The 16,206-nt window shown below is 38.6% G+C and overlaps 1 protein-coding gene across 9 annotated transcripts in view; it reads right to left on the minus strand.

Annotated features, from left to right (window-relative positions):
• The window catches only part of TXNRD2 (thioredoxin reductase 2), a 52,745-nt gene that overhangs the window by 30,793 nt on the left and 5,746 nt on the right, over positions 1 to 16,206 (minus strand). For 2 of the 9 annotated variants that reach the window (XM_085555539.1, XM_015877613.3), the window contains exons 3-11: positions 16,074 to 16,130; positions 15,674 to 15,818; positions 15,317 to 15,391; positions 14,593 to 14,671; positions 13,832 to 13,894; positions 13,280 to 13,350; positions 10,282 to 10,301; positions 9,828 to 9,919; positions 7,553 to 7,727 (exon numbers count right to left, since the gene is read on the minus strand). In XM_085555539.1, the coding sequence (XP_085411665.1) occupies positions 7,553 to 7,727; positions 9,828 to 9,919; positions 10,282 to 10,301; positions 13,280 to 13,350; positions 13,832 to 13,894; positions 14,593 to 14,671; positions 15,317 to 15,391; positions 15,674 to 15,759 (661 nt within the window). In that variant the 5' untranslated portion in view covers positions 15,760 to 15,818; positions 16,074 to 16,130. The other 7 variants (XR_014949050.1, XM_085555540.1, XR_014949049.1 and 4 more) reach the window with 6 other exon arrangements.

The following is a 16,206-nucleotide window of genomic DNA, read 5'->3' on the forward strand; positions in this document are numbered from 1 at the left end:
CAGTGACCCTCTGCTGCCATCTGTCACACAGCAACAAAACATAACGGGATATTGGTGGGAAGGTTCAACCTCTGCTGCCGTACCACCAACAGCCACTTCTGATGTCATGGGCCAGCATAGCAAAATAGGCGGCATTACTTTTGGAGCAGCCCTTATACTTTTCAATCAATACATTTTAAAAAACATTTTTGTAGTGTTTTCTGCCTTAAGTTACTACCAATGTCTTGATGGAAGCTCTACTGTACAGCTGTGTACAGAGTATCCAGCGAAGCAATTCCTGATCCAGAAATGGAATCTTAAAACTAAACAGGTTTTTCAAACATATTTCAAGGTTAATAAGCGTAGTGAAATTATCAGGTACTCAACTCCAAAGCTGTTAGGGGCACACAGTAATGTACAGAAGAGATTACTTGATTATATCCAAATGAAGGAAGTGTTACAACATTGCATACATTTTTAGAGGCTATAAATGGATGTGGACATATCTACGTATATCTCTCTCCCGTGTGAGTCACGATTTTGCGTTTGAAGTTAATATAGAGCTATAGCAAAGCAAAACAAAAAGGGAAATGTGTTTTCATTATAAAAACAAGCTCTTTGATGTTAATGTAGGAAATTATTAAACAAAAGGAAAACCTGGCTTGTCAATACAGACCTAATTATATGTAAACATATGATTCACTGCTTTATACATCTGTCACATAGCCAAGCCCCCCAAACAATGTCACATCTGAATGCCTCTGTAAAGACTTCTGTGTATTAATTTCATCTGGTGAAACCAACACTTCCTCTGGGAGCACTGACTGAAGCTGTCGGCACTTGGCTATCTGTCTGTCTTCCCTCCTGTTGTCCCCATGGGATGTTGATCTGCTGTTCCTTCTCTGCCCCCTGCTCCCCAGTCCTGATGTTATCAGGCAACAAAAATAATAAACCTCCAGGACCTTATCTTGGCTCGGATGTGAAACAACTTCCTACCGTTGTATTTCTCTGTGAATTGAGAGTAAAGCCTGGATATTCTGCAAATGGACAGCTAATGGGGTTTTCTAGTTTCCCCTTTTTCCTGCCAGGCAGAGCCAAGAGAACTCTTAGCACGCAATGGCAAGCACTGAAAAAGGGTAAGAAAAAAAGAAAAACTGTCAATAAAGTCATTCAAAGACTTGTGACAACAACAACAGCCGAGTTTATCAAATCTGCAGGATAACACTTAACCTTTCAATTCCAATCTATTTTAACACGTGCACAGAGTGGTACTGATAGCCAAGAGTTACAGTGTGTTGCTACTCAGCAAAATTTCTCTCTGGACTTGACTGCCTAACTATTATTTCTGAAAGTAATAATAGAATATTTAAAACTAAACCAAGCCTTTATTGGCCCCATGCTGGATCACCTCCATGGAACAACATTACACATACAGATCTTGCTACACCTCAAATCTACTGCTCTAGCTTCATGACTAGCTGAAGTGGCTTGGTAAGTTTCCATGCCAAATTCAGGAAATTCAGAAATTTCCCAACGTTCAGCTACATCTTATTACAGAATCAGTTCTCACCACTCTTCAGTAATATTGGATGAAAAGAAGATTTGCTTCACACCTGTAACTCCTACACTTACTTATATACTCATAGCTTCAAGAAAGCCTAAGCTTGTAGCTTTATTCCTAAAATCCACAGGGCATCAGAGATGGCTTTTTTGTTTTTTAATCCAGCTTGCAGAGTTTTAGTTTGAAGATGCTCACTGTCCTGAAGCTCCAGAATAAGGAGTGTATGATTGTGCAAGACATACAATTACCTTCATATTTCATTCAACATTGCAAGTTTTATGACAGACATCTGGGAGAAAGGAATAATGATGTAAATTCAACCCTGACCCTTGAAGAAGGTAACTCACCTCCTGCACTTTTAATATCACATCATAATCTCATTTTAATAGACCCACACAGCAACCACACTGCTGTGAAAATCACACACATCCCAGTAATAAGAGTTTGCCCTCATTCACCATCAACCTTTTGATATGGTTTTGCACAATATAGCAACATGGCTTCAGGGGGGCTTCAGTCAGCTTCGCTACAGCCAGTGACAGGAGACTCATCAAAGCGCATCTCAGACAGACACCAGGCTGGCAATATTTCATGTAGCATTTCTGTCCCATTATCTGTGGAGCAGCTCTGGTCATTGCACCTGGACACCAAAAAAGCTGAAGGCAATGCCAGTCTGCTGCGACCTCCAGGTGCAGGATCTACAGTGGCAGAGTTTGAATCAGCTAAACTGAGCAAAAACCTTAGTCAAGTATCAGCAGTAATTGAGTGACAGCATACTCTTGCACTCACTAAGATTTCTCAGGGTGATAAAGGTGCAGCTGACAGCAACTCTGAAGTTCCATAATAGGTCTTTTGCAGTTTCTTAATCGCAGAAATTGGAATGTCACTTTGCCCCTAGCATTTGAAAAACTCCAAGCAGAGCCAACCAATCACCTTCATGTCAGGCACAATACTACAGCTGGCCGCTGTCAGGATATTGCAGTGTGGCAGGATGGATTTCCTGGCATAAAACCGAAGCCCAAGTCTTCTCTACTTTTTACCTATATATTTGTATTTTTACACATCAGTTCATAACTGTACCAAATCCAGCCTTAGTTTAACCTCAGTGAAAATCTCATCTGTGTTCCCAGTCTTGCTATTCACTTCTACCTTGTGCTGGGTGTCTGACTCAGCCCCCAGAACACTGTCAAGACTTCTGCTCTCTCCTCCAGTGACAGATTTTCAGCAAGCCTGACACAATTTGGCAACAGAAAGCCCAAGCTTCTCTTAGTCATTGTTGGGGCAGTTAGGTTCTTTGTCTGTTCCTCTTTGTCTGGTTGTACCAATTCTAAAAGCACCGATTAGTAATACTGATTGTGCAGACAAGAAAGCCTCTGGTAGCCACAGTGCAACCAATCACTGCCTGGGCATCACCATCCAGCGTACATCTGAACTTACTTGCACCTGGCAACAAAAGGCCAAGGATGCGCCACTTTGGTCCTACCTGAACGGCAACAAAAGAAACCTGCTCCAAATGCTACGTGACCAAGGCAAACCTTACAGCACAGGGCTGCCTTCTAACAATTATTTGCTTTGTTCTTGCATAGTTGGAATAATACAAGTTGTAATTATAGAGTAAATAGATGCTAGAGAGTGTTTAAGGAAAGACTCACCAGTGCTAAGGCTTTCAGTTGAGATGGATGCTCGCCAATGTCGAGGCTCACCACAGACATTTCAGGAGCAATCTCCAGAAAGAGATGCTACCTTAATGGTGGTCAGCCCCTAAATGGGATTTAGGAGAGGTGGAGCCAAGATCCACCCCCTTCCAGGAGCATAGCTCAATTACCTTCACCTGTGCTCCCACAGCTGACTCGTCACTTGCCTCAGATAGTTCATCAGAGGTTCAGGCTGTGATCAACAGTTTCCCTTACAGTTCTCAAGGTCTTGTGCAAGGTAAAGTGTGCTGGAAACACTTCCTTATACAGAAAGCATAGTTCACCTTCACATCAGTTCTCCCACACTGAGTTTGCTGTATCCCTCAAGGCTGCTGCTGCAGCATCGAAAACCAGAACCCACCAACCACTGCCAAGCAAGGTCATCAGCTTCAATCTCCTACACACTTATGGTTGAACAGAACCCATATTCTGCAGAAGTCGTCACAATAATTATATTGGTTATACAAAATCACTTTGGAGCATTTTCTGCCATTTTTTTGTTTCTTTATACCACCATCCAGGCCCAGCCATCACCCACTGAAACCACTGCCATCTCACAGTTCAAATTCCAAAATGTTTTCTAACACGCAGCTCAGAGGTATAGTCTAAGACATAATTTTTCCCCAGTAAGAAGCAGTTAATTTTGTAGTTACAAGCTGATAAAATAAGCAGCATAAAATACAGTTACATTCAAAGTTTATGGGTGAGTTAAGCAAAATGTACATTTGCATCCCTTTTAATGCAAACATATGATCAGCACATTGACAATAGCCTTGTAGAAGCAGGTCTGACTGAACGTCATAAAAAACTACACGCTGGGAGAAAAAATCATCACTGACTGATGTAATGAGAGAGACTATTTTCATAAGGAATGAAGAAATCATATCTCATTAAGACTGTTGTGGACTAAAATGAATGAGAAAGAGACACACGGAGTTCAGAACAGAGACCCAGAGCCTTGGCCAAGCACACCACATTCACACCAACAGTTTTCTGAGATCAACTGAGGTGTGTTATTTTTCAATGAACAGTTCAAAAGTGTGGATGGTAAGAGGAACCTAAAGCCCCTCCTCTTTCTGCTGGGGCTGCCTGTGGTGTACTCACTTGAGATCACAACAATACTTCGCCATATGGTACTTCTCAAAGAAAATCTCCAAACAGTTCTGTTTCCAGTTAATCCAGAGAGATTTGGTTATAAAAGTTGAAAAAAAAACCTATATATTTATTGACATAAATATGCACATATATACACACATGCTTAACCCTTCCTTGATATTCAATGGCAATTATCTTATTTTACCGTGCTACAAAATAAATCTGTCAAGCATCCAGTATTACACAAAGGGCAATGTGCTTCATTCATAGTGCGATGTGCAACACCACATCCCTGTTCAACTTCACACTGAGCTAAAAGCATAACTTGATTTTATAGAACAGACAATATTATTTCAAAGGCACAGCGGCTTTCCTCTAAAAAAACCTATGAAGGCAAAGGCACTTGAGAACGGTTGTTCCACTGCTCTCATCAATGAGACATTTTTCTTTTGTAAAGCAACACTTCGGAGCTGCTTTGGCCATCACTTCTTCTAATAACAATTTATTAGTGCACTATCCCACTTTCTCTGTCGAACTAACTCCAGGACATTTTATAAACACCTGCTTAGTTTAATTATCAATTCAGAGCTGCTCCTCCACAGAGTAAGATTCCCATCAGATACACAGTAATTCAATATCTTTTCCAAGGACTTTATGAATCATCTGGACAAATGCCAGTTACAGCAGTAATGTTTTGCCATCAACTGCAAATTAAAATGGAAATACAACTTGTCCTTTCCTGTTATATATTAGCTATGTTGCAGCTGCAGAACTCAATACGTAGGTTTCATTCCTCCTACAGCTTAAACAAGTGCACTGCACAGAGCTTCATCTCCTGCAGCTTTGCCTTACAGATCAGCGCTTGCATCTTTTATTAAATGTGTCAATCTTCACCCCTTTCTTTGGACAAATACCCTGTGTTCCATCTGCACAAGCACAAACTTACTGTTGTTTTGTAGCTCAGGTACATTAGGCACTTATCATAAAAAGGTTTTCTGGTATCCTTATGAGCGGATGTAATATTATATCATATTAAAAGTTTATATATATATATATATATGTGTATGTATATGTATATATTTCAATGCAGAAACAATATTTCAGGAGCTTATCTCAGGAGAATTCTCACAAAAGCAGCTGACAGAACACCAGTGAAAAACAGGACACTGTTACTGAACAGACAGAATGTAATAAAGGCCAAGAGCTGCTTTCAGTGACCTGCTTCCCAGCTGAATACAGTCACTGGGCAAAGTAACACAAGCTTGTGGTAGTAACCCATAAGGCTTTGGACTGAAATCTTTAAGTTACATTAAAAAATCTATCAAAATATTACTTACCTGAAACATTTGGACTTGCTCAAAAATCTGCTATAAAAGTTAAGTCAAGTCTGCTTTTAATGGCTTATTCATACTAGTAGGAAATTAAACATTCCAATAAAACAGAAACAAAACTCTTCATAGAAACAACAATGTAATTTTTCTGCTCTTCCCACCAAGGTTACACGTTAAGCCATCAGATCTGTAGCTTACCAAACTTGAATTATCCCACACTCAGTAAAAACTTTTAACACCATTCATGGAATCCTATCAATTATAATAATCCAAGTAATATTCCAAGATACATTCACAAAAATCAAGGAAAGACGTACTATAATTCAGGCTACAATTAGTTAACCACAGTGGCTGCTTTTGAACTAACTCTACAAGCTGACTTTCTTCAATCAGTATTGTAACTGGCACATCTGCAGACAGGAAATCCTCAACACCACCAAGTTTCCCAGTCTATTATCTGAGACACCTGGTGTGGGTGTGTTGATACAGAGAAAAACAATGAATCATACTGACTGCACATCAATTAAACAGTTTTAACTGTTAATGTTTTTAATCCTTAAGTGTGGAGTGCCAACTGGAACACTTAAACAAACAAACAACAACAAAAAAAGAAAAAGAAAAAAAAGTCCAAACCCACAAAGACACCAAAAGAACCACAAAACCCCCCAAAAATTCATTTTTCAGTCTCTACATGGGGATCATAACTCAAATCTCTGACAGAAACTGCAACAAATACAGCTCTTTTGTATTAAAATAGCAAGTCATGTTACAACTAGAGTTTGAATAGCATAGTACACAACTTCATTATAGTTAGTATTAAACCAAGATTTTTATGGTATTATTTCAACTTAACAGCTCATTTTTACATCTTTGACAAAAGAAAATAAATTGACTTGAAATATCACAGGTGTGACTCTGCAAAAGTGTGGTTTTACCAGAAAGCTGAGGAAAAAAAACAGAGACAGCATGTAGAAACAGGCTTGAGGGGGTGGGGAAGCCGGGGCAGGGGGGAGAGAAGACAGAAAAGAAAAGAAGAAGAAAGGCTAAAAATGGCTTCATTTCTCCTACGAAATACTATTCTCCAGTTTTCTGGATTGTTACTGTTCCAGACAGCATGATGGTTTTCGCGTCTTTGGTTCTGGTGAATATAACCCACTATCAAATGCTGTTTCTGTATTTTCCACAAGCCCATTACACTTCTAGGAAGACAGTAATCAAAGTAATCCAAAGAAGATGTTGGCCATAAGGCACAACCTGCTCCCTCTTTGGAGCATTAGGAAGATACGAAGCAGACGTCACCAAGGGAAAAGGACAACAGGACAGTAGTTGGAGTCCACTGGGCAAAACACAAAACAGTATAAATTGATCTATTCTGTGACTTCACTAACTTATCTTAGTTTGTTCAACAAGTGAAAAAGTAACGCTTCCCCTTCTTTTATAAAACAGTCATGTTAGAGAAGAATAGCATAAAAACATAATAGTTTAAAAGGAGTTCTTAAAGCTGCTAGTAAAACAGATCATTCTGCATCAAAGCAGATTCTTCGGGCAGCAAGTTTAAGCTTATTCATTATGTTCACCAGATATCTGCTTACTAAATACTGCTATTGCCTTCTGCCATCCATAATGTATCGAGTATCTCAGATGTTCAGACTGCCACATAAGAGAAAACAAGGGCTATCCTATTCCAATGGGCTTGCAAGTCCATCAGAACTAACACAGGAACTGAGAGCCACCTCATAACAGCAAGAAACCAGCAGCTGGGAGAAGCAAACAGAAGCAAACATTGCAGCCATTAGGATGCTAAATCTTAAAATGAGGTTTGAACCCACGGAACATGAAGGAGTTTCCTTTTCGGAAAGGAAAGCATTATAAAGAAAGATGATCAAGTTTACCTACTGCCCACATCACTGTGTCAAAGGAATCCGTTCCTTCTGTGCCCAGCTCCGTATTTCTCCAGGTGACTTGTAACCTGCTGCTTTCCAATTTTTCAACTTTCGTTGGGACACATTTCTTTAAAAATTTGGTGCCATAGGATTCCATGTGTTCAGTTACTAAAGATGCCATTTGCTGTTGAGTAAGGGGAAAAAGCATTTATTCTTTAGATACGACCTTCAGCTACTTTAATGAAACTCATTCTTTGTCACTTAGCTACTGTGCACTGCTGACACAGGATAATTTGCTGAGCTACTACGACCTGCAGCTCTATTCCGAGAGGTGCTTCCAACTGAGCACTCAGATCATTTTTTAAAAAGTGAATAAAAAGTTGCATGTAATAATTTGACTTTTATACAAAAATAGCATCTGGGGCAAATTCAGTGTAACATTACCACAATTGCCGTTTTCTGGCAGCTGAATTAAACGCTTTAATAAAGCTAATTAAGAAAAATACTTCCCTCTGCCACGACACCTGTCATTTCTCCACAATAATTATAAATCACTACAATTTCCTGACAAGTTCTACTACAAAAAGGAAATAATGCATTTGTCCTAAGAGCTTGTTTGAAATAATGCCACACCACAGCCAGTGAGTAAAGCATAACATTGACAAGTTTATCCAAGATGTCATTGCTCTTGACGGCAGCAATTCAAGTTGCACTTTGTCAAAGGATATATTTACTACTCAGAGGATAGTATCACAAAACTGCTCACACATCAGACCTACATGCAGAGTCTTGACACACAAAACTTTATTTTTGATGTTAGTTAACCAACAGGAAAGCACCAACAGGGTTATTATATCACATTAGAAACATGACAGCTCACTAATCAGTTCCCATCAGACTCAGTGTGGCTACAGATTGAATGTAATTATTTTATATCTGTTCCAACTTACCTTTGAAATTTCCATTATGTCTTGCTGCCTACAGAAGATCAAGTTCTCAGAGAAGGCCCTACTGTATTTTATGAAGTGCCACACACATACTTTTGATACTATTCCCTGCTCACTCAGATCTGATGTCGATCCTCATGTAGATTTCTTCCTTTCTGAGTGCAATTCCCATGACACATTCTTACACAGTGTTTTCAAACTCTGCTATGCATTCCACCAGTTTAAGTAAAAGACTTTCAAGTACGGGTAGCTGTTGTGCAAACAGAAGCTGTCATTACCTGCACTGGTACTTATCACTGCTATTTCTAACAATATTCCTTTCTCAAAAACTGAGCTGTTACACACTTAAAAAATAAAACTAAAAGTCAGTACAGGTGTGAGTGAAAATCCAGATTTGTCCTACTGCTTTAAGAACAACACATAAACTTCAAAATCAAGGTAATGCTAGCATCAAATCCTGCAGAGACAGAAGATCTACAACTACCTTTAAAATATTCTCCCTACAGGGGCTACAAAAACACACTCAATTAGTGCCTTTACTAAGTCCAACAATTTGTCTTTAACCTAAAGCCCCTATACTTCCCGCTACTGCTTCTTTAAGCAAATAAATCTGTATTTAACAAAAACTCCCCCCCTTCTTTTTCCCTCTCAACTGTGTTTCTATTCTTTCTAAACAGGAAGGGAATTACAGCCAAAACTGTTTTTTGTTTTGTCAATGCAGCTGTGACCACTCATACTTTTTCCCAATCTTAAAACACAGCTTTTTCTCTTTAAACTTCTCTTTTGCTTATACCTTTCTCCATCTTAGGGTTAATGGTTCCACTGAAATCACCCTCCCTCTCCATGTAATACATACACTATTTTTTTTTTAACCTAGTTATAACTGTCACTGTGATGAAAGTCATGAACATTTCCAGTTCCTATGTCGTTAAGAATTTTCAGCTTCAAGATTTACTTACATTCTCCATAATGATCTCCACACTGAACTACTTCACGCTAAGTCCAGTAATTTACTTTAAAAATCATTATCTGCAACTCTTAGCAGCTCTGGATTATTTTTAAGAAATCATCTAATACTTTTGGCAGTGGCGTAATCCAAATTCCGCCCCCAACTCCCGATCTATTCAATTCCATTTTCAATTAAGCAGGAAAAAAAAAAAAAAGATTAAATTTTCTAAATAAAAGATCAAGTGATAGGAAAGCATAAGCTAACCTTTATTTAATTATGTACTGGGAATGTTTGGAAAAACCAAGGTCATCCTTTCCTAAGGAGACCAAAATAATAAAGCACACCTTATATTTGATAAACAAGGAGATACAAGATATTCTGCACTGACCTGATCAAATCCACGAAGTGGGATACTCCTCATTATGACTGTAGTGTCCAATCCAACACCAGTTAGAAAACCAGCACATTCAAGAGAAACGTCTGGTGAAGTATCAATTAAAGAAATATAAACAAGGATTTCATGTAAATGTAACAGAGGAAAAGGCAGCGTGCAAGTGGTGTTTCTCCTTACAGATACCAAATTTTCCTCACACACATTTAGCGTCCTTTTGTTGAGCAGTATAAAAATCCAAAGCCTTAGAAATTACTTTTCTCAGAAATGAGACTGTTTTCCAGATGCTGAGAATTCATCCTCAGCTGACGTTAGTTCCCATGATGCTACTACATGGAAAATTACTGCTATTCTATTGGACATGAGCAAAGGAATTTGGGAAATTAAACTTTCACAGAAAGGCAACTATGCTGCTTATAACCACAAACTATCACAGACTTTCAAAGGATACAACTGGCTCCAACAACCAACCTGTTATATAAAAAAGGAAGAATGAAGCAGTGGAACAAACTTGTGCATACTTCTGCATAGACAACAATTATTTTCTAAGTATGTACGGTTACAAGACCACAGACTAGAGCAGTGAATTGTTAGGTGGGAAGAAAGCATGGCCTGTCATCTCCTACAAAGACAATACTAAAACATGTGAGGTTATTTTCCTAACACAATTCTAAAAATAACAGATTTGAATGGACTATTATGAATCAAATACATCCATTTTAGATCTCGAAGAAAACTCCAGTTCCCATGTCTCCCTGTATTTTACACTCTTTCAACCACAAATACAACTGAAGTTGTCCATCAGTACTTTTAAGTCAGTTTTACCAGCTCTCCAGAACACCAGCTTCTATGTCTGTACCCAGATGCCTGCACACTGTAGCAGTGCTCTATCTTCCATACCCCCAGTTCCTTATGTCTGCTGGGCACCCAACAGACAAAGAGTTCAGTCACTGTTCTGGTGGTAGAAGTGAGTCTAACTGGTCAGCCACTGACAGCCAGCTGCTGGGCAAGCCGTACTCATGTCTTTGTTACTCACATGATATGCAGCCTTGTTAACATCTCACGGCTTAGAGATGCATTCCAAATAATACTACTACTTACAACAAAGCTTTTTCCTGTATTTTTGAATTAGGAAAAAAAGCATCATCAAGGATCAAAATATCTAATTACTACTACAAGGGCTAGGCAGAATGTTAAGACTCTGACTGTGATCTTTATAAAGGGAGAACAACACACCACGAATCAGAATCCATGGGAATGACTGGCACAGTTCTCCTGGATTTGTTTGTTTTTATAAAGCTGCTCTCTCCCTGTCATAATACAAAGTTTAAAAAATGCGGACAGTTTCTGTGTATGAAAGGAGTAGATTGCTAATTGCACTTTGGAGAGCTAGAGATTACAGAGATTTACTTAAATTCAGAAATATACTTAATTTGGAACCACAAACTCATGTTATCACAGATTTTAAATATGTTATTTAATTTTAGAAGCAAAAGTAATGAAGTACAAGCATTTAAAACAAAACCTCATCATATTTTTTTACCTATATCCAGAAGATCAAAATCTACCAGACTAGGTTTTACATTTGGAAAATAATCTAACAAGAGGGAAATAATTTTTCCAGCATTACACTATCTGATCAGTCTGTGAATGGATGAACATCCCCTCTTTCAGCCTGTAGCTTCAGGGAAGTGCTGCAAAAAGCCACACACTGCACATAAAGAAATATCCAAGGAGATTCCTGGGAACAGAGTAAGAATATCTGCAGTTTATGCATGCATTTGTTCTTCTTTTTCATCAAATGAAAAACAGCTGCCAGCTTGTATCCATGCATTATCCACCATCTTTTCTACCAACTACAGGGCTCCTGGGCATCTAAGTGGAAAGTTTTGAAAGCAGAACCTCACCTTTGCCACACCTGCTCAATCTCTCACTCATCCTGAACATTCTTCAAGTCACCTTTCCTAATTCACTCTGCCAAAGTCCTTCAACTCAGTAGCAAGAATTACTTGTCCATATACCTAAAGGAGTTTTAATTTGGCCAACTGCTGCTTGGTTAATAGTTTGTGTTCAGAAAAAAATAAAAAATACAAAAATAACTGCAGGACTGACAGTTCTACAACTTCCAGCCACATTCATTTGCAGCTCAGCTACGTACATTTGGAAGAGGAAAAAAGAAAGAATAAATAAAACAGCTCAAACTGAAAAACAAAAAGTGTTAAACTGAACCTTGGGAGCATTTATAAAAGAAACAAATCCGTCAGAAACAAACCTTTAACAGCTCCCTCCTTCATTTGCTAGGACAGAGCCTGATGAAGTACAGAAATGCTACTGTAGTCCCCGAGGGCTTATTTTGACTAAATCTTAGGAATGCAACATATAAACACTAGACTCCCATATTACACTGTTACAACACGTATTTGAAGCAACTGGACAAAAGCCACATTTTCACAGAAATATCTTGCAAGGATAAGCCTCATGTTTAGGTGTTCTTTTTTTTTTCCCCTCTTCTTCACTTTTTTATAATTTCCTCACAAAAAATCACACCCTCAGAATTCAAGAAGTCACTGATGTAATGTAAAGAACTGCAAATTTAGTTGCTTTTAAACTGTACCAATGAGCCCTGCTTATCCGTTTGATGCTAAGCTTAACATGCACTGTGTTTTTGCATTAGGAAGTTATGACCACGAAGGGCAACTCTCTGCCTTTTGAAAACACTACTATTGTATTTGTTACACATATCTCTCTAACCTATAATTTCCCTGTTCAGAATTAAGTGAAGATGTTGAACTGGGAACACGGACACAATTATAAGACAAGTAAGAGTAGTACCAGCTGACTTACATGCTGGCAAATGTGTATTTCTTACCACAGTTATTTCAAGAAAATGCTTTGGAGTGTTGTGTGGATTCCAAAACTTACTGTGTATGTTCTGCAAAACATGCCATGACAATTTACATAGCATTTCCATTATTTCAGTTTATCAATAGCTTGCAGACCACAGAAAAGGGCAAAAGTAACAAAAGAAAATTCAGTTAGATGACAGGATTATCAGATGTGCCATCACTTAAAAGAACATGAAATTATGTTGGAGTTTCTAACTGTGAAGCAGTTTCACACAAACCCGTAGCAAAGAATTGGGGTGGTACAGCCTTCGTTTAAGTTCATGCTGCCCTCTTGTGGCTTCCAAGAGGAAGTTTGCTACAGCAAATAAGTCACCTACATCTATGATGAAAATCCAATTTTCATCTCATTTTAGAAGGGAAAAAAAATCTGTATTGGCTAATTATGAGAGCTGATAGTGAGATGTTGCTGCATAGTAAAACAAATTCTCAGAAGGAAAACATGAGAGAAAAACTGGAATACAAAAGGCAATTTTGAATGATTTTCACCTTGCTGTAAAAAGTACAAATGCCACAACACATTAGAGCCATTTCAGTGTATCTTACGTTTTTCCAGGAGAGTCTTTTAACCAGAATAGATCATCACTTGTGATTCCATACTCCAGTGCACCCGCAATCTACAAACACACAGGGAAGACCTTGAATTTGCAACGCAAGTGTTAGCTTTTAGACTGGACACGAGGGAGAACTCCTTCACAGAGAGGGTGATCAAACATCACTGGAACAGGCTGCACAGTTAAGTGATGAAGTCTTTACCCCTAGAGGTATTTAAGATGTGCGTAAACGTGGCACTAAGGGGCACAGCTCAGAGATGGGAGTCGGTCAGGCTGATCACTGAATGTGCTGATCTTGAAGATCTTTTCCAACCTAGATGATTCCGTGACTCTAAGAACACTGACATACTAAATCAGTGAAAATTGTTTTCTATGAACGTATTTCTCTGAAAATCCTGCAGCTCATGCAAAAAATAATGTTTCACACTCAGTACAGGCAATGTCTTGTGTGTTACACTGTTTACATCATCCTCTAAACATTTGTTATTATCTGAGACAAAGACAGTAAAGTCATTGGAGTTATGAAATGGCAAGAGTGACTTACATGTGTAGGATATTTTGGTCTTCCTCCAGTAGCAACGACAATTTTTTCAGCAGTAAGAATAGTCTACAAGCAAAAACACAACAATCAAGCATTTGAAATGAGCAATACGAGAGAAAGCTGGCACTCCCATCTACTATTTACCTGACATAATAATCAGCATAATGTTAAAAAAGGTCAGAGGTAAATGAAATTAATACCGGCAGAAGGCTTCTCCTATACATTCTCTGCTACTGATGTTCACTATACAACTGCTATTATAAGGATAAGATTCTGATGACTACTTGGAAAGAACAGTTGTGCACAAAGGGCAGCTTGTGACAAAACACAGAGATCACTCCAGGTGACTCTCACCGCTAAGGCCTACAGTTAAGATATCTCAAGATATCTCAACAGGAGCATAGTTTCAGATAGCACTAGGTGTTTACCCCCTGAAAACTGTTGTTCTCTCAGGCTGACATTAACCAGTAACACAATACAACTGGCCTCACAAAAAAAAAAAAAAAAAAAAAAAAAAAAAAGCATTAAAAAAGTACATTCAGACCTTTATAAATAGCCACTATTTTGTCACCTGACCCACCTGTTTGAAGTCAAATTCAGCGCATTCAGTATAATTTCTTCCCACACACAATTTTCCATTAGAAAGCTGAGTGCCTTTGCAGTTCTTCTGTCAAGTCTCAGACTGGTTTAATACCCAGAGCAGAAAGTAGATTTTGGACACACCAAAATCTGAAATGCTTGCAGGAATCAGAAGAGCAGCTCACCTCTTTACCTCCTTTTGCTAAACCACAGACTGTATGGGGATCTGAAAAACTTCCTTTCATGTTGAAATATTTCACCTTCCTGTTTGGGAGAAAACAACAACATAATTGCACATTCAATGAAAGAGAGTAGAGATGAAAACCAGCTATTTTGTCCCTATTTGAAGTGCTAAAAAAAAACAACAATCAGGCATAGAAAAGGAAGGAAGAATCTCATATCATCAAATTGTTTGCAGCTCTGCCAGAGCTGTCACTTAATTCTTGTATCACACTTCACTTCTCTATGCAGCACCTAATGCTCTGGAAGGCTTTGGTATCAGGTTATTGATCTCTTCAAATGATACATATTCCATTATCCATACCATTACTATTTAGAACATTACTAATAGAATGCTCTGTTGAGAGAGCACAGAAGTCACTCAGCAGTAGTCATGAGTACCTGTTAAGTTAGTACCACTCTACAAAGGGCAACATGTGCTGAAGAAATTGGACGTGCCAGATAATATGCTGTTAGAAAGCCTTTCAACCACTGCTTTCCAGAAAAGTGAAAGAAGGGAAAAGAATATCTGACTTACACTGGCAAGGGCATCTACAGTCCAGAGCAGAAAGGACATAAAAAGCCAAAATACTAGCTCTAATGAGAAACTCCAAAGGCAATTAATCAATTCTACAAGGAGAAGAGCTCCTTGACCGTAGGAGGAAACATGAACTTCAAAGTCATATTTACTTGTCTTGCAGCTGCACTCTGTGTCCCCAGTTCAGGGATTTCACATAATTCTGAACAGCTTGAGCCATCACAGACCTATCAACAAAGCAAAAAATGGAACATGAAATCACTGTATTACAAATTCATACAATACCCCTAAAAGATCCAGGTAACTGCTACAAATTATTAAAGTTCTACAATATTTCCTGTTATGAAAGTGAAGTCCAAACCAACATTCATAAACTACTAATTACACTTCTGTTTTTAACTAGGGGTAGTCTAAAAAGCTTCACACGAAAATCATTTTGCACAACATCAACAGTACGTTTCCTTGCACATTCACAGAACGAAGGAATACATATGGCCAATATTCCTTACCAGTTGTGATGAACTGGGTGGGCTATACTCCAGCCATAGTGTTGGGCATCTTTAAGAGCTCCCCCTAAGAGGGCTGCCTGATGCATAAGCTTTTTAGGAATGCAGCCAACGTTTACACAGGTTCCACCAAGTCCCCACTTGGTTCCTGAAAACAAATGAACAACAAAAAAATGCACATCAGTTTAGTTTAACAATGTAACTGAGTTAATAAGGGAGTTATTTATTCATGCAACTAGTTTTAACAGTTGAACAGTTCTGAAACAACACAGCTTACTATCTTTTGCCACAAGCAAAGCAGGCAGGTTGGCTTTGTCTGCTTCGCTGTCTGGATCAACCTGCTCAGCCAGGCCACAGCTTCACACACATGTCCAAGTATCATCCTACTCTTTCTCATTCATACCTCGTGGAGAAGGTTCAACGTAATCCAGAACAGCCACTTTCTTCCCAAATTGAGCAGCTTTAAACAAAAAGCAGGAAAACTCATTTAGAAAAAGGAGAAACACAGAAACTTAAACATATTTAGCAGCAGAAGC

The sequence above is a fragment of the Coturnix japonica genome, chromosome 9, assembly GCF_054131305.1.
Source record: "Coturnix japonica strain WE chromosome 9, WE-NBRP24, whole genome shotgun sequence".
Taxonomy (NCBI): Eukaryota; Metazoa; Chordata; class Aves; order Galliformes; family Phasianidae; genus Coturnix; species Coturnix japonica.